The 25,325-nt window shown below is 40.0% G+C and overlaps 1 protein-coding gene across 1 annotated transcript in view; it reads right to left on the bottom strand.

The window, feature by feature from the left end:
• Positions 1 to 22,589: 22,589 nt before the first annotated feature.
• The window catches only part of cpne7 (copine VII), a 140,779-nt gene continuing 138,043 nt past the window's right edge, over positions 22,590 to 25,325 (bottom strand). Inside the window, exon 15 of the mRNA XM_060838336.1 lies at positions 22,590 to 22,727. Coding sequence (XP_060694319.1) covers positions 22,590 to 22,727 — 138 coding nt within the window. The remainder of the gene's footprint in view (positions 22,728 to 25,325) is intronic.

Genomic DNA, 25,325 nt, shown 5'->3' with positions numbered 1-25,325 from the left:
AAAGCTAATACATGTACACAATCTTTTATCTGAAACTGTTGGGGCCAGCTTATTTTTGGAATTCAAAATTTTTCAGAGTTTGGAATACGTAACAGTTTCACAGTGAAATAATAAAAATCTTATCGAACAGTAGACACACATGTGAGTACTATGAGTGCTGAGACAGAATCGACACCTGCCAGTGATGGGCCATGTTGCCACATCATACCTGAGTGACCTGGGTCGAGTAGGTGTGGAATTGAGTTAACTGTTTGCATGTCAAACAACCTTGTTATGGAAAATAAAACTTCACTAAAATGAGTTCAGAGGTTGGAGCTTTTCAGATTTTGGGATTTCGGATAAAGGATTGTGTACCTGTACTGATTTCAAACTTCAGAAAAATTCTGTTCTCTAGAAATCATGGAATCAGAGAAGCTCATGGCATTGAAGAAGGTCGCTTGGACTTCATGCCTTTGGATTTGTGCTTAATCTCACATCTCCATTATTTATTTGTGGTTCTGCAAGCTCTTCCTCCGCACATACCTGTCCAACTCCCTTTGTTTAATATGTAAATCTCATTATAAAGACAGAATAAGTAATCAACTGTATGGCAGTTGACTACTGAGTTATTGTAAACCGAAATGTATTTCAAATATGATTCAAATTGTTGTATTTAAAATAATATTATTATGTCGTGTCAGCAATATGACTTCTGGAATTGCAAACCACCTCATGGTGCAATCATACAAAGCATTTTTAGGTCATCTTAGAGTTGTAAGGTACATTTAATGACTAACCTCAGTTGTCAGACTGTGAAAGAAGCTGTCATTGTCTGTGTAGCAGGATTTTCATTAGATTAACGTGCTTCATAATAATTGATCATTAGTTGTCAGATTAGATGTGTTTTCATTTTTGGTTAAAGTATAATTCACCAAAGCAAGTACTTAAAAAATGTAAATATATGCAGGAATAATCTGGAGATTGTGAACTGTCACAAGAAGTGATATAAAGGTTCTGTGAGCTGATGTGGAACATTAGGAATTGCAAACTGCTGACAGGATGGTAAGGACAAGTTAAAAGGGTCATAAGGCTGCACATTTGAAAGGAGACATTGAGATGTCTATGTGCAACCCATAATAACAATACTCGGTTTTATCTGTCCAGACTATTCTGACTGGAGCATGTCAGTTGGTAGGGTTATTTAGTGGCAATGCCCCAACATTGATAGCAGCATCAGTGGGGTGGGTGGGAAAAGAAAAATAGCAGGAGGTTAAGGGATGTATGCACAACAAGGAAATTGTTGTTATACACGAGAAAAATAAGGCTGATGCTGGAAATCTGAAATTAAGACAGAAAATTGTAGAAATGCTTAGCAGGGTTGCAAAGAGAGATTACAGGGGCTGGGTAAGGCAGCAGCAAGTGAGCCCACCCTTAGCTTTTCACAGAATCATGGAATTGAGAAGGTTTTTCAGCCCATAGTGCCTGCACTGTTTCTTTAACTGGGTATCATCACCCAGTGCCAATCTCCTGCTTATTCCCCATATGTTCGGACACTATTTCTATCCAAATAATCATTCAATGAACCTGTTAATGCCTCAATTGAATTATTGAGGATCTTCAGTTACCTATTTCTACCTTCTCCATCATAATATGCTGGGCAGAGAAAATGAGATAGTAACCCTCAATTTTGCCTACCCTGACCTTTAGAACATGGTTTCTCTACTGCCTCCCATGACCTCATTAAGGTCCCCAATCCCCAAGGTTTGATGGGAAGGAAGGGTATGCTAAGATTGGAAAAGCATGAGAAGGTGGGAAGAAATGGGATGAGGATAACAATGGAGAGCAGAAGGAATGAGATAGGAAAGGGGTGGAATGGAATTGTCCCAGCCTCTGAACAATGTGGTCAGTTTTGGAAATGTGGAAATTATGGTTTTAACGTCTGGATGTCTGATCTTGCTAGTGAGTAGTGAGATGCCAATTTGCATGCATTAGCATCTCATGATTACCTGATCTAGCTTTATTTATCTGCAGGTTGCTGTATCATGATAGAAACAAGAGAAACTGTACAACACCAGTTCCCAACATGAAAGTCAGAGCAGTTAGCTGGAGATTACAGCTCCCTTGTGTTTTTTGTGAGCTTCTACCATGGCTAGCATTCACCAATGTCTCTAGATATGCTCCATGGGCAGTGGCCAGCTGCACCCATGACCTATAGAAAGTTCAGCCTCATCACTTCATCATGGCACACATGGACAGAACTATAATACAGTCCATCACTTCAATGCTGCACTTTGCAACTCACTGTCACATTGCATAGCAATGCTGCTTTGAATACAGAGATGGCACCATTGCATGCATCAGAACAAGGTGCAACTCAGGCTTCTTGCTTTCTTCGTGCTCTTTCACTTTGCACCATTTGGATGCTCACACCATCTCGGTCTCACCTTTCATATAAAGCATGCACTAAACCAGGCAGCTTCTCACAGTTACAAACGCTGACTAGTCATGGGCAGACATGGTCCTCCACAGCATTGTGCTGTGTCAATGTCACACTGCACCATGTGTCAGCATCTTATGAAGCACACACACTGCAAATGCTTCAATCAAATGGCCATGTCTCAATACATAAGGTGAGGATTCCTTGTTTATGTCCAGAGGCCTGTTATCAGCTAGTCCATCAGCATTCCTCAGCCTCAGCTGAGACGCTTAGATATACTCAGTCAACTACTCAAGGTATTCAGGGGTGGGGTCCGTACTCTTATTGTCCAGGGAGTGGGGCACAACTAGTCCTGCAGATCCATTGCATGCAGCCCAGGGATGAGTGGTTATTCAGCAACAGAGATACACAGAGATCAGTCAGGAGTCTGGTCAGTCAGTAATCGAGGCAGTCATTCCAAGTCAGTTAGGAGGGGTGGGCTGAAAAGTGGTCTGAAAGTCAGATCTGTTATCAGAGACCACTGCTGCGGTGGGGAAGTTGGGAAAACAATTGTGAGGAATGGAGGCAGCATACTGTGATATAGAGGGAACAGTAATTGTGAAGGGGTCAACTCAACATGTGAATGTGGGAGATGATAGTCATTGGGAGGGCACAAGAGGTCAGTGTTCACCACTACACTGACTTCAGTGGGGAGGACAGTCCAAATTCATATTTGGAATATTGAAGCTGTAGTCTTCAGGCTCAGGCAGTAAAGTAGGAGATGGAAAGGGTTGGGTGAAATGTGGAGAGCCTCAAACCTGATGAGGTTGACAGGAATGAAAGGCAGAAAGGAACATAGGGTCTGGGGAGTCACCCTGGATTAATAGGCTGAGCCTGTGACTTATTGTTCCATCCTCATCCAATTTGCAAATACACAATGGAAATGGAAAATCACTGCCACCGCACCTGGAGTGAGAGAAATAAATTTTCTTTTGTCTGAGAAAACAAGGTGTACTTGATTTGAGGCCCTTTCAGGAGCAATTGAATCAAGCAGGCATTCACATTGCAGGCTACAGACATCTGTGATCACAGAAATTTGCGTGTGAACCTTATACATTGACCAGCTATGTTGAGTATAAATCCTGACTGCAAACAATCTTGCACATGGCATTGATCGTTACAAATTAATTCAAATTGAGGATTCTGGGTTATCCAAGATGGAGGAATGAAAAAGGTTGTGGCTGGAACAGCTTCTCCTTTTTTGAGGTATTTTCAGTACTGGAACTGATTTCCTCAAATTCTGATAAATTCTATTTTATAAATTTTTGCATTGTTTTGGAACTCAGGGGCAGAAAAAGATCAAAACAACGGCACTTTAAAAAGGAGGAAGGCAGACAAAGGCAGTCACCACTTGGGAAATGATTCAAATTGTGAAAGAGGCTGACACTGCTGCCTGACCCAGCAGCGAATATGCACAGCTGTTGCTTTGCTGCTTAGTTTCAAGTATCTCTGGACATCAGAATTTGCTCAAAGAAAAATAAACTCACACGAAATTCATAGCTGATCATGGAGAAGCTTTGGGAAGTTTGCAGCAGCGGAGCAGTTAAGTAACTAGTTATAGAGTGTAACCCTTTTTTTGTCGTGGATAGAGTGGGTTCTTTCTTGATTGTGTGTTTTTATTGAGATCTGTCTCAGGATTAAACTTAAAAGATATAAATCAGCCTGGCACAGTGTTTTTAGTGTCATAAGATTGTGCTATTTTCTGGGTCTATAAGTTAGAAGAAAGTGAGGACTACAGATGCTGGAGATCAGAGTTGAGAGTGCTGGAAAAGCACAGCAGGTCAGGCAGCATCTGAGGAGCAAGAGAATCAACATTTCGCGCATAAGCCCTTCATCACGCTCTCAACCCTGGGTCTATAATTTGTGAAGGAGCAAAGATGACTTTTAGTAGAGTGATGTGCTCTTCCTGTTGGATGTGGGACATTAGGGAGCGTTTCCATATTACTGTTGATTATATCTGCAGGAAATGTGTTTGGTTGAGAATTCTATCAAATCACATGGATCAGTTAGAGCAGCAGTTAGAGGCAATGAGGAATTTACAGAAGCTAGGGGATGTGATAGATGGTAGTTGCAGGGAGAGCGATAAACCACAGATACAGTCAGGTAGATGAGTTACCTCCAGGAAAAGTAGGAGAGGGAGGCAGGTAGTTCAGGAGTCACTTGTGGCTATCCCCATCTCAAACAAGTATGCTCTTTTGGAAAATGTAGGGTCCGATTGGCTCTGAGGGCAATGTTGCATGAACAGCCAAGTTTTTGGTACCGCGACTGGCTCTAATGTAATGGGCAGTACATCAGGTTCCAAGCAGTCGATTGTGATAGTTTACTCTCTGATCAGAGGATAAACAGATGTTTCTGTGGCTGACAGCAAGACATCAGAATGGTATGTTGCCTCCCTAGTCCCAGGATCAAGGATATTCCATTGAGAGTACAGAATATACTGGAAGGAGAGAGGGACTAGCAGGAGGTCATTGTACATGTTGGAAATAATGACATAGGGAAAGATAGGGATGAGTTTCTGAGGAGAGAATATAGGAAGTTACTCAGGAATTTAAAAAGGAGATCCTCAAGGGTAGTAATATTTGGATTACTCCCCATGCCACGAGCTAGTGAGGATAGGAATAGATGGATAGATAGAGCAGATGAATGCGGGCTGAGAAACTGGTGCAGGGGAGAAGGATTCATATTTTTGGATCATTGGAATTCTTCTGGTTCAGAAGTGACCTGTATAAGAAGGTCACGTGCACGTGAATTGGAAAGGGACTAATATACTGGCAGGGAGATTTGCTAGAGCTATTTAGCAGTAAGGTTGGTTGGGAGGGGGAGGGTAGAGCGGTGGGGGGAGTTGTGAGGAGATTGTAGAACTCAGGAAGATAGTGAGAAAAGAAATCAGTACAGTTAGGAAAAGGAGCAAGTCAAACAGTCAGGGCAGGCAGGCAAAAATCAGAGAATGAATTAAGACTGATAAATTAAAGTGCATTTATTTCAATGGAAGAAGCCTAACAGGGAAGGCAGATCAACTCAGGGCTTGTTTGGAACATGGGACTGGGGTATCATAGCAATTACAGAAACATGGCTCAGGCTTGGACAGGACTGGCAATTTAATGTTCCAGGGTATAAATGCTATAGAAAGGATAGAAGAGGGGACATGGGAGAAGGGGAATGGTATATTTGATTAGGGATAACTTGATGGCTGTACTTAAGGAGGATATTCCTGGTAATATGTCCAGGAAAGTTATTTGGGTGGAACTGAGAAATCAGAAAGGGATGATCACCGTATTTGGATGGTACTATAGACCCCCTGCCCTCAAAAGTCAGCGGGAAATTGAGAAACAAATTTGTAAAGAAATTTCATTTATCTGTAAGAATAATAGTGTGGTTGTGGTAGGGTATTTTAGCTTTCCAAACATAGGCTGGAACTGCCATAGTGTTAAGGGTTTAGATGGAGAGGAATTTGTTACCTGTGCACAAGAAAATCTTCTGATTCAGTATGTGGATGTACCTACTAGGGAAGAAGCAAAACTTGACCTTGGGAAATAAGGCAGGGCAGGTGACTGAGCTGTCAGTGAGGGAGCACTTTGGGGCCAGTGACAACAAGCCTATTAGTTTTAAAATAGTGATGGAAAAGGATAAAAGTTAAAGTTCTAAATTGGAGCCAGGCCAATTTTGACAAACTTTCAAAAGCTGATTGGAGTCAGAAGTTGCAGGTAAAGGAACGGCTGGAAAATGGGAAGCCTCCAAAAATGTGATAACAAGAGTCCAGAGACAATATATTCCTGTTAGGGTGAAAGGAAAGTCTAGTGGGTGTAAGGAGTGCTGGGTGACTAGAGAAATTGAGGGTTTGGTTAAAATAAGAAGGAAGCATATGCTTGGGATAGACAGCAGAGATCGAGTGAATCCCAAGAAGGGTATGAAGGCAGTAGGAGTATATTTAAGAGGGAAATTAGGAGGGAAAAGGGGGACATGAGATAGCTTTGGCAAATAGGGTTAAGGAGATCCAAAGTGATTCTGCATATACATTAAGGACAAAAGAGTAACTAGGAAAAGAATGGGACCCCTTAATGTTCAACCTGGCCACCTCTGTGTGGAACCTCAGGAGGTGGGGGAAATACTAAATGAGTATTTTGCATCAGTGTTTACTATGGAGTAAGACAAAGAAAATATAGAACGTGGGAAAATAAATGGCAATATCTTGAAAAATATCCATATTAGATGAGGGGGTGTTGAACATCTTCAACTGATTTATTTAGAATATCTGATTGGCATGGATGAGTTGGACTGAAAGGTGTTGTATATGTCTACGACTCTATGAATCTAATATCTGTGAAGTGGAAACAATTACAGGTAACATACTAAGTGTCACCTGTGGTCCACATCTCATAAATACATTGCACAATCCCATATGTTGTTCAAGGTGTCAGAGCTGCTTCTCTGACACATTGAAGAATAGGGATTTCACAATATGGGCGGCACGGTGGCACAGTGGTTAGCACTACTGCCTCACAGCGCCTGAGATCTGGGTTCAATTCCCGACTCAGGCGACTGACTGTGTGGAGTTTGCACGTTCTCCCCGTGTCTGCGTGGGTTTCCTCCGGGTGCTCCGGTTTCCTCCCACAGTCCAAAGATGTGCGGGTCAGGTGAATTGGCCATGCTAAATTGCCCATAGTGTTAGGTAAGGGGTAAATGTAGGGGTATGGGTGGGTTGCGCTTCGGCGGGTCGGTGTGGACTTGTTGGGCCGAAGGGCCTGTTTCCACACTGTAAGTAATCTAAAAAAAAAATATGCTCTTATATGCAGTGTTACCTTTTTGGGTCATGAGGGTGGGTGTGGGGGGGAAATGTCTTTGTTCCTACTACACGTACAATCTCTTGTGAGACATGACTTATGCAACATACAATCGAATAAAGTCTATTATGTTAAAGGGTCAATATCAAGTCACCCCATTGTCCTTCTCATTGGATGCCTCCATGTCCCAATATGTTGAGAATGATGGGAAACTGCCATTTGTTGTACTGTGACTGCTGACTAATCACATTATTGAGAAGCTGCTTTATTTCTGAAATTCCCAGATAGATTCATTGAAACTGTCCTGAATTGATCCAAGTGTAGCACTTATCATTGTCTCTGTGACAGAGCATAATGAGGGGCCTGAATTTAATGTGGAACATATGAACCTGGAAGCTCAGATCTGGCAGCAACCTCCAGCAGTTGCCAAACTGTCTCCTAATGTAGATTTTCCAGTAAAAGGTCCACTGGTGATACAAAGAAAATGTAGGGTATCTATAGCTTTTGTCTTGGATGGAATGTTCTCCAGATGAGCAAGGCACTGACCCCCACGAGGATGTATGGGAAATCACGACAGAATTGTATCATCTGTTGGAGCATTCGAGTTGCTTTGCATTACAATCTGTACACACATAGTGGTGAGAGCTTCAGATCATAACAACATTAACTTTACTAAGGTGTAAAGGCTCCATTTGATCAATGTTCACTTCATCTGTGACTGTTGCAAATACGTTTTACAATTCTGTGTCAGTTACTCTTGAAGTTTTCATTACCCCTATATTCTTGTTAGCTCTCAGACTTCGACTTCATTCCAATGGCTGTTTATTTTACAAGGTTGGTTGCTGAGAGACAAAAGGCTACCTTGCCAACCATGGCTGTGGAACCTCCTGCCTGAGGCCAAGTGTAGATACAATGCAAACCATTCTTCCACTGGGGTCATTGGGAACCATATGCTTCTCCTCAAGGTGACATTCTTCCTGTTGCACAGCTCTGGCTGTTCATTGCATTACACTATAGAATGTGCAAACTGCACCATGAACAAGTGAAGCATCCAAATGGGGAAATTAAGGATGATGAGGCACTGTGAGGGTAGGTGCATTCTTCCAAGGAGGAAATTGATGAGAGGACAACTGCCTTCACCATGATACACTATAACTGTACCTAGCTCAACAGGACAAACTGGAATTATATCGCATTGCTTCCAATGGAACTCAGCTGTGTGAAGTCATTGTTTAACTATAAATGTGTTGATGCTGGGAAAAATAAAGCAGCACCCATTTATTCCCAAGTGCAAATGCAACTTATCAATTTATTCTTTCTTCACTTTTTCTGCTGTAAATCCAAGGTTAATGCTGCAAACTATTGGAAGGCTTCACAACAACTGTGGCTCTGACCTTTAATCAGGGCCACGTTTTATGGTAAATATTTGCATGAGAAAAAGAATAACAAACAGGGCTCTGATATTGTGGGATACTAAGGAACAGTAGCTTCTCTAGATTCATTCTTATAGCTGCAGCTGAAATGACAGCTGACCAGACAGATGTCTACTTCCTTAATGACGGAGCAGGGGATGATGAACAGAAGAGCTAACCTCTTCAGGATGAAGGCTAAGTGAATGCCACTTGTGCCTGCATAAGACAAAGCAGGAAATGAATTATGCAATAGAGCAAATCATTTAGATTAGATTAGATTACTTACAGTGTGGAAATAGGCCCTTCGGCCTAACTAGTCCACACCGACCCTCCGAAGAGCAACGCACCCAGACCCATTACATTTACCCCTTCACCTAACACTACAGGCAATTTAGCATGACCAGTTCACCTAACCTGCACATTTTTGGACTGTAGGAGGAAACCTGAGCACCAGAGGAAACCCACGCAGACACAGGGAGAATGTGCAAACTGAGGTGGGAATTAAACGCAGGTGTCTGGCACTGTGAGGCAGCAGTGCTAACCATTGTGCCACCATGCTGCCCTGTTAAGAATAGGTTTACAGTGGTGGTAATGGGGGAGTTGCAAATCACAATAAATCTTACTTGGCTGTTAAAACATGGAGGTTTCTGAGCATCCTTTGCTTTTGAAAGACTTCCATTCCAGCAAGACAGCAATTCGTCTAAGAAACTACAAGCCTACAATGAATGAGACTGGAATACTTCCAGATTATGATTTTTTTTCACTTCACCTAATCTATGTGCACATGATGGTTTGTTTGAAGTGTTAAATCTTAAACCTCCAGTTCAAGTCTGCAATAATAAATAATCGCTTTTTAGTTTTAATTTCACAAGAGCTTGTAGCTGGATCAAGATAAATTTCTCTGTTCAAAAACACATTAATCTCAAACATTAAAATGCTTTGATCATTTGATACCAATAAAACACATAACATCTACCTGTTTGTATCTACCTCTACAAACTTGATTTCCATTAGAAACCAGTGCCAGGAAATGGAATAAGGATTCCTTTATTGGATTAACCATCAAATCCATGATATTTCCATTTGGAAATATAATGTGATCCATCTGAGTTCAGGAACATATAGAAGTTCACAACAGAAATCATCATTAAAGTATTACATTGCCTCAGGCCCACAGAATTGAGTAACACAATTACTCATCCTCTCCTTCACGAAGAGGGACATGCTAAACACTTGAAGTACGAGCCTTCATCATTGGGGATGCAAGCTCAAAATCTACAGTCAGGATCTGATTGAAATGCCTTATCTTAACAGGAAATTAAAATAGACCTAAGAGTCTTTTCCCCATCCACATTAGTGACACTTTTCATATATAATGGAATAATATGGGACAAATGGAAAACTTATCATGTTCACTATTAATTCTTTTCAGCCGTTACATTTGGTGCTTAGAATTAGATAATGGATGTAGAAATTGTTCACAGCTTCTTACTCCAGAAGTTAGAAAAGCAGCAAGATGCATGGTTTCAAGAATTATATGTTGTCAGTTTGATAGCTATAATGGGAAAATGTTGCAATCTATTGTAAAGATGGCTTTTCTGTATCTAATGATAGTAAATTAAAGGCTCCAGGGGTTTGGGACTATCAGTTTGTGTACAACAGATACATTGGGTGACAGTCGGGGAATCTGGCAATGTGAGTGATATTGGAAACCTTTGCATTCAGTGAGCATATTCAATTTACAAATATTTTATTTACTAACAGCTCTATCGTGTACTGTTCACATTGAATCAAGAGCAAATAGTATTTTCTGAGTCACCGAATTACCAGCATGGAGGCTGCTTCATTTCTAGCTGTAATGGAAGGGGTTTAGGTTGCCAGGTGGAGAGAGTTCTGAAGGTGTAGACGGTGGGGAGCAGAGAATTAATTACCTACAATTCAGAAGCAGGCATAAGCAACTCAGTCTCTCTGTCATTTAAAAAGATCATGGATAATATGCTTACTTTCAATTACCACCCACCTTTTTGATAACCTTCCACCCCTTGCTTATTGAAAATGGATTTACCTCAGCCTTAAAAATATTTGAATGCTTTGCTTTCACCACCAGTAGTCAAAGAGAATTTAAAATTTTCTCTCAATCCAAAGAGAAATAATTCTCCTTAACTCTGTCTTAAGTGAGGCAACTCTTATTTATTAACAGCAACTCCTAGATTCTCCAGCTAAAGTGAACCATCCTATCCATATCAACCTTGTCAAACCCCTCAGCATTTTACATCTTTCTTACATGTTTCTGGCAAGGCCATAAGACATAGGAGCAAGAGTAGGCCATTTAGCACCTGAAGTTTACTCTGCCATTCAATGAGATCATGGCTGATCTGATAATTCTCAATTCCACTTTCTTGCACTCTCCCCATAAGCATTAGAAATCTGTCTTTCACAGTCTTGAATATACTTAATGAAAGCCTTCTGCAGTAAAGAAAAATCCACAGATTCACCACACACCGAGAGAATGGAAGTCCTCCTTATCTTCTTATTGTTTCCTCATTGGCTGGGTCATTGACAGTGAGGAAGATTAAATTACAGAACAATATAAATAGTCAGACCAGCTGATCAGTGGTATTTGGAATTAAACACTGAACAATGTGAGGTGATGCACTTTGAAAGCAGTAAAAAAGGAGTACTCAAATGGTAGGACTAGAAAATTCAGAGGAAGAGAGGGACCTCAAGATGCTTGTCCATAAATCCCTGAAGGCAGCAGGACAGGTTAATACAGTAGTTAAACAGGAATATGGGACACAACTTAAGAGCAAGGAAGTCATGTTGTGAGAGTTGGGGACTTTGGTTAGGCAACAGCTGGATGGTATATACAGTTCTGGTTACCACACGATGATGTGGTGATGCGATTATACTGGAAGGTGTGCAGAGGAAATTCACCAGGAGGTTGCCTGTGATGGAGCGGTTTAGTTTTGAAGGGAGGCTAGATAAGCTCAGGTTGATCTCGTTAGCGCAGAGAAGATTGAAGGGGGATCTGACTGAGATTTATAACACAATGAGGGACAGGGGCAGAGTGGATAGCAAACAGCCAGTCCCCATAGTTGAAGAGTAAATAATTAAGTGGCATAATTTTAAGGTGAAAGGCAAGATTTGAGGAAATTTCTTTCATCTAGAGGATGGTGGGAATTTGGAATGCACTGCCTGAGAGCATAGTTTTAGGGGAAAAATCTCACAGTCTTTAAAAGGTACTTGGATGAGCACTTGAAATGTCATAACATTCAAGGCTATGGGCCAAATGTTGGAAAATGGGATTAGTGTAGAAGATAGACGGGGGTGATGGAGGGTTGTTTTTCAGACTCGAGGCCTGTGACCAGTGGAGTGCCACAAGGATCGGTGCTGGGCCTCTACTTTTTGTCATTTACATAAATGATTTGGATGCGAGCATAAGAGGTACAGTTAGTAAGTGCAGATGACACCAAAATTGGAGGTGTAGTGGACAGCGAAGAGGGTTACCTCAGATTACAACAGGATCTGGACCAGATGGGCCAATGAGCTGAGAAGTGGCAGATGGAGTTTAATTCAGATAAATGCAAGGTGATGCATTTTGGGAAAGCAAATCTTAGCAGGACGTATACACTTAATGGTAAGGTCCTAGGGAGTGTTGCTGAACAAAGAGACCTTGGAATGCAGGTTCATAGCTCCTTGAAAGTGGAGTCGCAGGTAGATAGGATAGTGAAGAAGGCATTTGGTATGTTTTTCTTTATTGGTCAGAGTATTGAGTACAGGAGTTGGGAGGTCATGTTGCAGCTGTACAGGACATTGGTTAGGCCACTGTTGGAATATTGTGTGCAATTCTGGTCTCTTTCCTATCAGAAAGATGTTGTGAAACTTGAAAAGGTTCAGAAAAGATTTACAAGGATGTTGCCAGGGTTGGAGGATTTGAGCTATAGGGAGAGGCTGAACAGGCTGGGGCTGTTTTCCCTGGAGCATCAGAGGCTGAGGGATGACCTTATAGAGGTTTACAAAATTATGAGGGGCATGGATAGGATAAATAGGCAAAGTCTTTTCCCTGGGGTTGGGGAGTCCAGAACTAGAGTGCATAGGTTTAGGGTGAGAGGGGAAAGAAATAAAAAAGATCTAAGGGGCAACGTTTTCACGCAGAGGGTGGTACATGTATTGAATGAGCTGCCAGAAGAAGTGGTGAGGCTGGTACAATTGCAACATTTAAGAGGCATTTGGATGGGTATATGAATAGGAACGGTTTGAAGGGATATGGGCCGGGTGCTGGCAGGTGGGACTAGATTGGTTGGGATATCTGCTCGGCATGGAAGGGTTGGACTGAAGGGTCTGTTTCCATGCTGTATGATTCTATGACTCTATGACTCTATACCTGTCTTAAATGGGTGACCACTTGCTCTGAGATTATGCCCGAAAGAAGCAATCTCTCAGGATCTGCTCTGCCAAGTCCTCTAAGAATGTTACAATCAGGTGTCATCTGATTGTTATGAACTCCAGTGAATACAAACCCAACCTACGCAGCCTCTTCACGCAAGGATATCTCTCCGTACCCAGGATCAGCCAAGTGAACCTTCTCTTTCCTTAGATAAAGGGAACAAAACTGTTCACATTATTCCAGGGCTGTGGAATAATTAATGTCTTGCACAGTTTTAGCAAGATTTCCCTATTTCTGTACTCCATTCCCTATGAAATAAATTTCATTTATCTTCCTATTACCCACTGAACCTAGAAGGTTCATGTGGTTATGGACTAGCATCCTCAAATTTCTCTGCATTGATGCTTTTTTAGTCTTTTTTAGTAGTGGGGACTTCTGGCGACTTTCAGGTGAAACGATGTTACCCAGCAGAATCTGCAATTTCCCAGATAATTCCTTCAGGGTGTTCAATGGAGGGGATTCCACAGGGTCCCCATGCACCACTCTCATCTACACTAGAATAATGGCTGTCTGCCGGTTAAAAATCCAAATGGTATCTATTAACTGTTAAGGCTGCACCACTGATCCAGTGGCACATCTTCCATGACATCTTGTCAACCTGAAAATGACCCATTTGTGCCTATATTTATCTATGCAAATATGGTACCCTCTATACCATGAGCTATCCTTTCCTCTAGTCATTCAGAAAAAAGATTTTCAATGCAAATTTGACATAATCAATGAAAGCTAAAATGTCCAACATTGGCAAATGAATTTTGCTAATATTTAGAGAGGAAAACAAATAAATTGCTGCCAATGATTCATCAAAGTCCTGTCCAACTGGCATAATAAAATGAGTACAGTGGCTCAGTGGTTAGTACTACTGCCTCACAACAACAGGGACCTGGGTTTGATCCCAGCCTTGGGTGACTGTCTGTGTGGAGTTTGCATGTTCTCCCTGCATCTGTGTGAGTTCCCTCTCACAATTCAAAGATGTGCAGGCCAGGTGAATTGGCCATGCTAAATTGTCCCCGGTGTTAGGTGCATTGGTCAGAGGGAATTGTGTCTGGGTGGGTTACTCGTCAGAGGGTCGCCGTGGACTTGTAGGTAACCTAATTTGAAAAAAATTTACAATTCCACAGAAGATGAAATGGCTTTTTTTAATAAGAGTTTCATTCATAACATGTAAGTATTTCTGCCTGGGCCAGCATCCCATGTTCTGGAGATGATGGTGATGAGCTGCCTTCTTGAGCTACTGCAGTCTTTAGGCTGCATGGACACTCACAGCGCTGTTAGAAAGGGAGTTCTTGACACAGTGACAGCAAGGAAGTGGCGATACATTTCCAAGTCAGGATGATGACTGGCTTGGAGGGCAATATGTAGGTGGTGCTGTTCCCATTTATCTGCTGCCCTTGTCCTTCTAGATAGGTAGACGTTACAAGTTTGGAAAGTGCTGTTGAAGCAGCCTTGGTGAATTTTATCCTGTTCCTTAGGTTTGTTTGGAAATCCTGCACACTGTACATGCTCAAAGTGCACAGATGAAAGAACTAAGATTTTTTTTCTTGAGGCAAAGATTTATATTTAAAGTCTTACCTTTACAGGCAGGCTGCAGAGTTGAAGGATTCAAGGCTTTAAAGATCATAAAAGGTAACTCAGTGGGTATAAGCTCGATGATGTCATTCTGCAATGTGTATTTTTAAAATTTTTAAAAGTCATGCTTTGAACTTTGTGAAACCTGTTTTAGAGGCCATCTTCTGTTGGGAAAACAGGCAAATGGACCTGCAGTTCGCGCACCATGCCAATGACAGTGTGCCCAGCTGAGAAGATTTGTGATTGGCATGGGAGGCAATGTTTGGGCGAAATATTTATAGCACAATTAGGACCTTAAGTAGGCAGTGAATGCGTAACTAAGGGTGTTTTGCTATTGCATCCCCAATGTAATGAACAGTGCAGTGTCCAGTTTCCAACATGTGAGCTGCTGGTGGTAATAAAGTAAGTACACCCTTCCCACGGATCCTGTGCTAATTTGAAGCACTATCTGCCATCGCTAACAGTTTTGCCTCCATGCATTTACCCTCCAACAGCCCTCCACTCTGTCCAATATGTTACATCCCACCACCACCTCCCTGGTGAGTTCTTGGACTTATATATGTTTCAGGGCACTACATATACGATCCTGAGGGGTTTCAATGGGACAGATGTGCAAAGCATGTATCCCTTTGTGGGAATAATCTAGGATGAAGAATAAGCATGGGTTTAAAGGTAACAGGGATGGGTGAGACTGTGGAGTAATCAGATCAGTCATGAACTTGCTGAATGCTGGAGTGGATGGCCTCTGATTTGCCAGCAGTTTTGCAAAGTGAGTCTTTCTCCTGGAGATCCAGCCTCAAAATGGTTAAAGAGCTATTCGTAAAGCAGGCAAATGCACTGTGGGGCTTGGCCTTGGCATTGGCAGAGGGATGCAGCAGATCAGTCTTCAGTGTATAATACAGCCCTATGAGGCAAAACTGTTAGATGATTAAAAGTAAAACTTTGTTCATTTTCAATTGATTCATCAACAAACCATATGGCGCATTGCTACTTACACGGAAATTTCCCAGTTTAAATATTTACATGATCAATTATAATTGTAATTTACTGACATAACAGGATAACTAAAAATGATAACAACAGGGTACAAGGGCTGTGATTTGGCCAGTGCAAGATTTTGCATGTTATGTGGGTTAATGAATGCAGATATATTCATTGTAGACTCTGTGCAATGCTGTCTGTGCCAATCCTATTCCAGCAGTGATAGCACATTGCAGTATTGAGATTATCTCCCTTTGTTGATTTGCAAAGTCAACTAATTTTAATATTTTCTTGTGACTCCTAGCACATTGATCATTATGTATGAGGAGAGTCAAGGAGACAGAAGTTGCCACCTCGACATCAATAAAGAATTCAGGCTTACCTTTGAAGACAAGAAGGATTTTTCAGTGTTAGGAGAATAGTGTAGTGTTTAAGGAAAAGTTTTCTGATTTATCAAATCAGCACCTTTCCTTCTGGGCTTGCTCTAAATGAATACGGAGTGGCTAGAGAGACAGTGTAGGCACTCCAAATGCATTTCGAGGGAAGTTCCCAATTTTAATTTTCCTTTCAGGCTCTTAATCAGCTTTCTGCAACATACTGTTACTGTTTCAATGGCTAACCACACCATAGTGTGCCATTCACAAAATTTTGACCAACACACCTGATAATACAAGTGCCCTCTCTCCTATTCATGTTTCTTTTATTTATTTGGTGTTTGAACAAACTGAGAGTGATTCGTGGACTTAGGGATTAGGCAACTTGGGACAGGCAATAAACTCTGCCCAGCCAGCAGTGCTCATGTCCTATTTCTTGAATAAATAAAAGATAAATATAACTGGTAAAATGTCAACTCGATATTTTCCATTATGAATGCTAGAAATAATATATTTACAGATTACAGGTTTTATGCACTGTATGTTGATATGATCTGTACTTATTTCTAATACATGGGAGTAATTTGGAAAACATTAATAATAGTTCATCCAAACATTTGTAAGGTTTGTAAAGTAGCAAGGTTATGCACCAAACAAAAAGGAAAGAACAAAGAGAAGATAAACACTTAAGAATGTATTTTATGGCACTTTTATTTATTATATTTATTAGATATCTGTAGAATATCAAAACAAAACAGGGCAGCAGATTGCCCTTCTTAATGCTTTCACTTCCATAGATCAATATTTCAATTTTTATTAAGTTAAAAACATGATGTTGTATAATCGTAGTTTGGACATTCGGTTCACTCGCACAATATACATTTTCATGCAGCCTTTATAATAGGTTTGCAAAACAGCCACTAAGTTTGTACACATTAATAGAGAATTCAACAAATGCAGCATGTTGAAAACATTCATTTTGAAGCAAAACAATGCAATAATTTGGTGGGTCTGTCACTGGCATGCATTTGAGCAAAAAGCAAGCACATATGTTTGCAAAATAGTTTAAAGCATATTATGTCTACTACAAAACCCATTTTTGAATGTATTATTTTAAAATTTAGAACTTGACACATAATTTTCAGACGTGGAAGCTTTGAAGAAAATGCAACTTCTTCATTTTCAGCCTGCATCATTCTCACCTCCTTTACTGTCTCCTCAGTAGAACAACAACATTATTTTGCAGAGCTCCACTTAATTCCTTCATCTGCATTAAAGCACACTTCCTTATTTAACTGCCAGATGAAACATTCTATTGTCAGCTTTTCTCCCACATTATCACTAACATTGATACGTCTGAGTGCCTCTTACATAAGTGACATGGATATCAAATGTTATTATGTATGTATATCATCTCTACTGCAGTGATGCTGTTTAAGTGACATATCTCAATGTATCGCTGTCCAAATCACTTTCTGCATAAAGCTCATCCAATGTATTAAAGCTGCAGTACTGCACAATTTTCAGACATTTATCTCAATATTTACAAAATCAAAATTAATGATGTGGATGTATAATGAGATCAATTTATAGGCTGAAACAAAGGAGGAATTTTCATCAATGAATTCATTCTACAGAAGGGCCCCAATTCACAAATGCAACTTGCATTTGGAGGGAGACAGCAAGTTCTACAAAGCCATCTATCAGCTCCCGGAGGTGACCTCTTTGCCCTGATTTTCACCAGGGAAACAGAAACAATGAGGATCAATTTCTACACAATAGAAGAACAAAATAGTTGTGGAAATCTAAAAAAAACAGTAAATGCTGGAAATATTCAACATCTCTGGAGACAGAAACAAAGTTAGCATTTCAGGACTGGAGGAGAAGTTAGTAATTTAATCAGATTTCAGAAATGAAAGGATGGAAAGGTGGGAGAAAGAACATCAGAGAATGTCTGTCATAGGGTGGAAGGCAGGGAAGATTAAGTGATCCCTGTGTGACTCCATTCCGTACACCCTTGCCAGTCCCAAACTGACCCATGTATTGACTTTGTGTTTCCAGTCAGTTAACCGATCCTCTATCTAGTTACAAATCACACGACACCAGGTTATAGTCCAACAGATAGATCCTCTATCCATGTTATTATATTACCTCCATACCCCGAGCTCTTAATTTGTTTGGCAACCTTTGATGCGTTACCTTGTTCAATGTCTTATGCAAATCCAAGTACAACAAACAACACGATCCCTTTATCCATGTTTACTTGTTATTTCCTGAAAGAACATTAAATTGGTCAAATCCTGTTTTGCTTTTTCAAAACAGTGTTGACTCTGTCTGATTGCATTAAGATTTTCTAAGTGGCTTGCAATAGTCTCCTTTATTAGATTTTAGGCAACGTGGCCTGTAGTTTCCTGCTTTGTGTCTCGTATGCAGGAGTTACATTCACAATATCTCAATCTGCTAGGATTTCTCCAAATCCAGGGAATTTTGGAAAATTAAAACTAATGCATCTGCTATCTCAGCAAACACTTTGTTACAGACCCAAGGATGATGTCCATCAGGATCTACATGCTTGTCAGCTTTTAGTTATAACTTTTCACCTTTTTCTGGTGATTGAATCTGTTTTAAGTTCCGCTCTCCCTTTGATTTCCTGATTTACACTTTTGTGGAACGTAATTTCTCTCTTCTACAGTGAATCTGTTCATTGCATCTGCCATTTCTCAATTTTGCATTATTAATTCCCAAGACTTGCATTATTAATTCCCCACTCTCTTGAGGATGAATGTTAACTTTACTTAAATTTCTTTTTGAATTAATCTGGGAACTCTTTATTATGTCTTTCAATATTTATAGCTCATTTTCTCTTATACTATAATTTCTCCCACTTTTTTTAGTTACTTTATGTATTTTATTGATTTTGTGCACTCTTTCTTTCAGTTTGTTACCATGGTAAATGTAATCTTAGGGTAAACCTAATTCCATTTCCCTCAGACCTATCTAGGGACATTTTAAAATATTCATTATTTTCACTCTGTGAAGTTGAAATGAGGTGTAAACTCTTTATAAAATCCAAAGGATTGTCCATATACATTATGCATGCAGGTTTCATTCTAATTGAGTTTTTGAAGCAAATTAATGAGATTACAGAACACAGGAAAGATCTTGTGTTTGTAGTGCTTCAACCTACTTTTGATATATTTCATGTTACTTCTATAGGAGTTCTCGGAACAACCACATGCCTTTATAGAAAGATAACATAAAATTAAGCCTACAAGCTGAAAATGAATAGAAGTAGCAATGGCCCTAACTACATACTATTTATCCTTAAATGTAATGCAGTCACTATCTCAGCAACGCTTTAGTTTGTACATTTATAGAATAATTACCATAGCGTGATTTTGCTGTGATTTTTCTGCATTCCAGCAAATCTTAGATTATAATCTGTCTGGTGCAAAAATACTATTTTTGTAGCTTCAATTAAAGGTAGTAATAACCTTCAGAGCGAACTATGCTGCAAAGCTGTTAAATACTGTAAACCTTGAACTGGAATTGTGTTTAAATTATTAAATGTATTTGTAGTCCTTGAAAGTCTTAATCGACCTTGTAATTGACCTCTGCTGAGATTCTAACTCATTAGAAACTGTTAAAAGCCAGAGATATAAGTAAAGATTCCTGAGGAAGACTGAAGGTAGATCATGACCTTGTGTGCTTTATCTTTCTTTTTGGAAGGACAAAGCACACAAGGTCTGTCCTAAACATACAATTCATTTAACATTTCAAGTTTGATGACTTCTTCAGAACTGAATTGAAATGCTAACTCTGTTTTTCTCTCTAAAGGTAGTGCTAGATCCATTCAGCTTCCCCAGCACTTCATTTTTATTTCTATTTTCCAGCATCCACACTATTTTGCTTTTATATAACTTATTGCTTCACTGCAGTAGCATTTTAAAGTAAATAGGATACATTTTTCCTGGAGGTTGGCTCGAATAACATACGTAAACAATTTAAAATTAATCTTTAAAATCAAGTCTACTGTTAGGATATCACTCTAATCAGAACTATTTTTATACTATCTTTCTATTGTTATAATATTGAACAATAAATGAGACTTTTTTGTTAGAGCCTTAGGTTAGTCCATTCCCAGAAATGTTTATGGGTACAGTGTTCAACATTATTAAGCAATAACCCAAGCTAAGTTGTTGGAAATAATTGCATCAGTGAGTTCGAATAAAATTCCCACTGGAAGTCACGGACAATAGAATTGGATGGACTACAAGCTGCATAGCCAGTCCCATTCCAACATGTTCCCACAGAAAGGGTTGGGTTAAGATTTTGTCCATCACGTATGATTCTGAGAGAGATTTTATCACTTTTGACCATTGCTGACTAAATGCCTCTGTAACCTTTGATCTCCTTACGAATCAAGAAGCTATCCATCCCAATGTTAAAGATACTCAATGACTTGGCCACCACAGTCTTCCACAGAAATGAGTTCCACAGATTCACCACTATCCAGTCGAGGAAATTACTCATCAGCTCAGTTCTAAAGGATTGTCCCTTCACTCTGAGGCTGTGAACTGGGGTCCTAGTCTCTTCTATTAGTGGAAACATCTTCTCCACATTTATTCTATCTAAGCTTCTCTGTATTCTGTAAGTTTCAATCAGATCCTGCACCCCCCCCCACCCCATCCTTCTAATCTCCATCAATTTCAAATCCAAATCTCAGTCCAGACTCAAAGCGAAGTACAGAGACCTGAAAAATTTCAGTGTGTTTTAGTTTGTTGTTAAGCCAGACCCTGCTATCTGATTTGCATTTCACACATCCTTTAAATGTCGAGTCAATGCGACGTAAGTAGCTTCCCAGAGTTATGACGCATTTGCACTAGAAATTAGAAAACAACAACCAGCAAAATTCTAGCTGCAATTTTAGATTGGTTTGCATCTGACAATGCAAATTAAACATTCTGAACTAAATGCTGTCCGTTCGGAGTTCAGCAGTAGAATCATCCAAAACTGTGAGGGAAATCAAACTCAGTTGTGCATATGTTTCAGTCCCCTTTGTTAATGTGAGGCATCCTTTCTCAGATCGTCATCCTCGTCTCAGCAGTTTACTTTAAGTCTATTATTTTTTTCAATCTGTTTCACTGATTTCATGGCTTCCACTAACAGAAATGGTCTGCACACTGCTTTATAGCCCAACTTGATTCACTTTCTCTTTCTATATAGGATATCTGAACAAATTGCTTTGCAATATAAACATGTGACCATTGATTTTCAGTTGATACCAGAGGAATCCTTATACTACACACAGCAGTCAAACTCAACACTTCATTCTATTTCCACATTTATCTGAAAACTGAAAGAAGCAATTGACATTATGCTTTTAAAATAGTGCTGGCCCCAAGAAAGAATATCTCAAACTTAATTTTTCTTTAACAAATAGGAATCATTGAAGGGAAATAATTACAAAGTACCAAGACATCTGAGCAGGACTTAATAACAAAGAGAATGGTCCTGTCTGTTATATGATAAAGGGATTGGTGAAAGTTTTTTTTATGAGGACATGTTCTGTTAATTTTGTCTTCTTTCTAATATGTTTTAGAGTTTCCTTTCAATGTGTTCCCAGCACGTACTATTCCCCAGTAGGAAAGTGACCAAATTCGTGCCTCTACTGTTATTGATCGCTATTAAACATTTGAGAACATTGGTCAACCATTCCCTCCTTGGAATGTGCGCAGTGCATCCCTGAAACAGCTAACATCAGCAACTTCCTTGTGGTAATTGCAAATGTCAACCAATGTTCAGCTTCTTCATGTCATCTCAGGTGGTAGAATAAATGCATTATATCACCATGATTCAAAAGTATTATTGTATAATGTATTATATAACTTCTTATCGTGACAAAGTGGTAGTTTTCTGGTCTAAAACTGTACTTTTCTCTGTAGTCCTGGTATTAAACATATTAATTTATGTATGTGTTTTAAAACAAATGCAAGCAAAACAAAGATTTTTGCCAAATTGTGCAAAAGAAATCCCCAGTCTAACTATCGATGGGGTGTAGATTATATGGAGAGCTGCCTTAAACTTGGGGCTTTAAATTTACAAGCAAAATCTTCAGATTAAGAAGCTAACCATGCAGTACCCATGCAGCATATGCCACATTCCATTTGCTTTCTGTGACAGATTGAATTGCTTTTTGAAGAAAGTCTTTATGATGTGCTGATAGCTCTGGAAGGTAAAACATCCTGATCCTATATCCATTTTACATTTACATCCCTATTCCCTTCAGATAAAATATATGTTCTAATAACTTCGTAAAGCATTAGAACAACACATCACGTGTCTGGGTATTGGCAGGACATTTGGCAATTCCATAGTGACGCTTATCTGTGGTCAATCACTCCCATGGACATTTCAATTTGTTCATGAGCGCTGTGAAAGTGTTGAATGATGTTTTTATTTTAAAATGTATATTAAAAAAACCCAGTTGCATTACACAAATATTATTTTCACACAAGGCATCTATATAATTCTCTCTTCAGAAACTTCCACTGATAATGGTCAGTCCATTTATTCGGGTGTTGTGCACGCTGACTCAGGGGAGTCCAGAGCTGGGCATTTTGGGGCAATAGCCTTGTAACTGTAATATTCCACAACTTGCTTTGGAACTTCTGCTAAGACACATTTAGCCAAAGCTGCTGGAGAGGCCTGGAACACAGATCAGGACGTTAGTGATAAGACCAACTGTGTTTTTGTTTCACCTAAATGTGTTTCCACATCAAGCACCTTTCAAAAGTTATTTAAGAGCATTATAGTAAGAGCAAAATAAATGAATTCAATCTTTAAAGAACATTATCACTATAATAATGTTAGTTTCAAATGGTTACAAACAATATGCTCCATTTGCATTATGCCTTTCTTTTATTTTGACATCCCAAGATTTTTTTTTAGGTTAGATTACTTACAGTGTGGAAACAAGCCCTTCGGCCCAACAAGTCCACACCGACTCTCCAAAGAGCAACCCACCCAGACCCATTCCCCCCTTCACCTAACACTACGGGCAATTTAGCATGGCCAATTCACCTGACCTGCACATCTTTAGATTGTGGGAGGAAACCGGAGCACCCGGAGGAAACCCACGCAGACATAGGAAGAACGTGCAAACTCCACACAGACGGTTACCCGAGGTGGGAATTGGGTCTCTGGCACTGTGAGGCAGCAGTGCTAACCACAACAACATTCATTTTAAAGTAATAGTTGACTTGACGCCAAATAAGATTTTGACTTGGATTTTGCAGTCACTGCCAAAACAATGGTGCACATTACTGATGTTGGAAAAAGTCATGGCTTTGTGTGGATTACCCCTTTGCTGATGCCAGTTTAAATCTGGTGTCAAGGCAAGGGGCTCTCCAAGAGCCCAGCAACAGCGATATTAATAAACCAGGGTAAGCAGTCAATCGTGGAGAATTACTTCCAAAGATGACAAACCAAAGAGTATAAAGCACCGAAAGTTTCACTCTCCACTAACATATTTTGTAAAGAGCAAAATAAATGATCAGAATAGGATTAAGTTAAAGAAGGAACTTTGACATGATAGAGAAAAATAACTAAAATTATTTTTAAAAGTGATTCTTTTAAAACCATAATGGAAAAGTTTAACATTCCACTTATACAAAATTACTCTGAGGAACATTGAAGCTGTTCAGTATAAAATTATGGATTGAGTCTGGAATTCACCACCCTAGAGAGTTGTAGAGGCTAGATCACAGAATGTATTTAGGGAGGAGGTACATAGATTTCAGCAGTATTGAGGAAATGAAAGCTACAAGGATTTGGCACAAAAGAGAAGTCAAGCCTGGGGCAGATTAGCCATGCTCTTATAGAATTATGGGATAGGTTTGAGGGGTCAAATGGCCTAATGCTGCTCCTATTTCCTATGTTCTTATGAGTGCACCAATAAAAACCCATTTTCACCTCATTCAGCAAGAGTTCTCACAGTGAAACTGTTAAAGTAACAGTGCAGGCTTTGGCAGTTTAGCGATTTCCACTTGATTGTGGCCTGGAGATCTTCAGTTACGCAACAACCCACGGGGAAGCACAGAATCACAAACATCAGATGCTGTCAGGTTTCAGACAGCTTACATCGACAAACTCTAACACTTATCATAAGTCGTATCATAACATCTGGACCATTAGGATAGCTTGATCAAAAATGTAGTTTTTAGGAAAATATAGGTGGAGAGGTAAAGAGGTTTGGGAAGGAGTTTAAGAACTTGGGGTCATGGTACCGAAGACACAGCCACCAATGATGGATCAATTAAAAATGGGAGATGTGCAAAAGGCCAGAATTGGAAGAATTCACAGATCTTAGAAGGTTGGACAGTATTGGAGAGATCGCAGAAAAGGATTACACAATCAGTTCCAGTTGTGACGAACTTTTGTTATAATGATATATTGGAGAAGTTGGGACTGTTTATCTGGGAGACGAAAAGGCTGAGAGGATATTTGATGGATATATTCAAAATCATGAGGAATCAAGACAGAGCATATAGGAAGGACTATTCCCATTTGGGAAAGGATCAAGAATGAGAGAACATAAGCTTAAAGCAGTTAGCAAAGGAAGCAAAGTGGAAGAAAGTGAGGTCTGCAGATGCTGGAGATCAGAGTTGAGAGTGTGGTGCTGGAAAAGCGCAGCAGTTCAGGCAGCATCCAAGGAGCAGGAGAATCAACATTTTGGCAAAAGCCTTTCATCAAGCAAAGTGGCATGAGGAAAACCTTTTTTTCACAAAGCTTGTGCAATGTGTGGAGTGCAGTGACTGAAAGTGCGATGGAGGCAAGTTCCCTCAAGACATTCCAAAGGGAAGTGGATTGTTATCTGAATGTGCAGGCTTGGGGGAGAAGGCAGGGGAATGGCATCAAGTGAATTGCTCAGTCAGAGAGCTGGCGCACATGGTCAGCTGGATAGATCCCTTTGGTAATGTAACAAGTTTGATATTCCAAAGGATGTTACAGAAATAGGGAATGGCAAGATAATGGAAAGATTTGAAAACAAAGATGAGAAGTTTTGAATTGTTGAGATCCATAGGTAAAGCTACCTTACTTTTATTTAAACTTCAGGAAAAGATGAACAGGATCAAGGACAGAAATCATGGCCCCTTGTGCCACTCCAGGCCCAGTCCTCTGGCTATCTACTTGAGCACAGTCAGCCACCTAGAGTCTGGGCCCCAGTTATTAGGCAATGATGTACTCCCTTGCTTGGGAAACATTGCTAAAATATGGCATGCTTTTAGCCTGGTCTCTGACATC

This window comes from Hemiscyllium ocellatum, chromosome 17, assembly GCF_020745735.1.
Source record: "Hemiscyllium ocellatum isolate sHemOce1 chromosome 17, sHemOce1.pat.X.cur, whole genome shotgun sequence".
NCBI classification, from domain to species: Eukaryota; Metazoa; Chordata; class Chondrichthyes; order Orectolobiformes; family Hemiscylliidae; genus Hemiscyllium; species Hemiscyllium ocellatum.
This window is presented reverse-complemented; position numbering and strand designations above follow the sequence as displayed.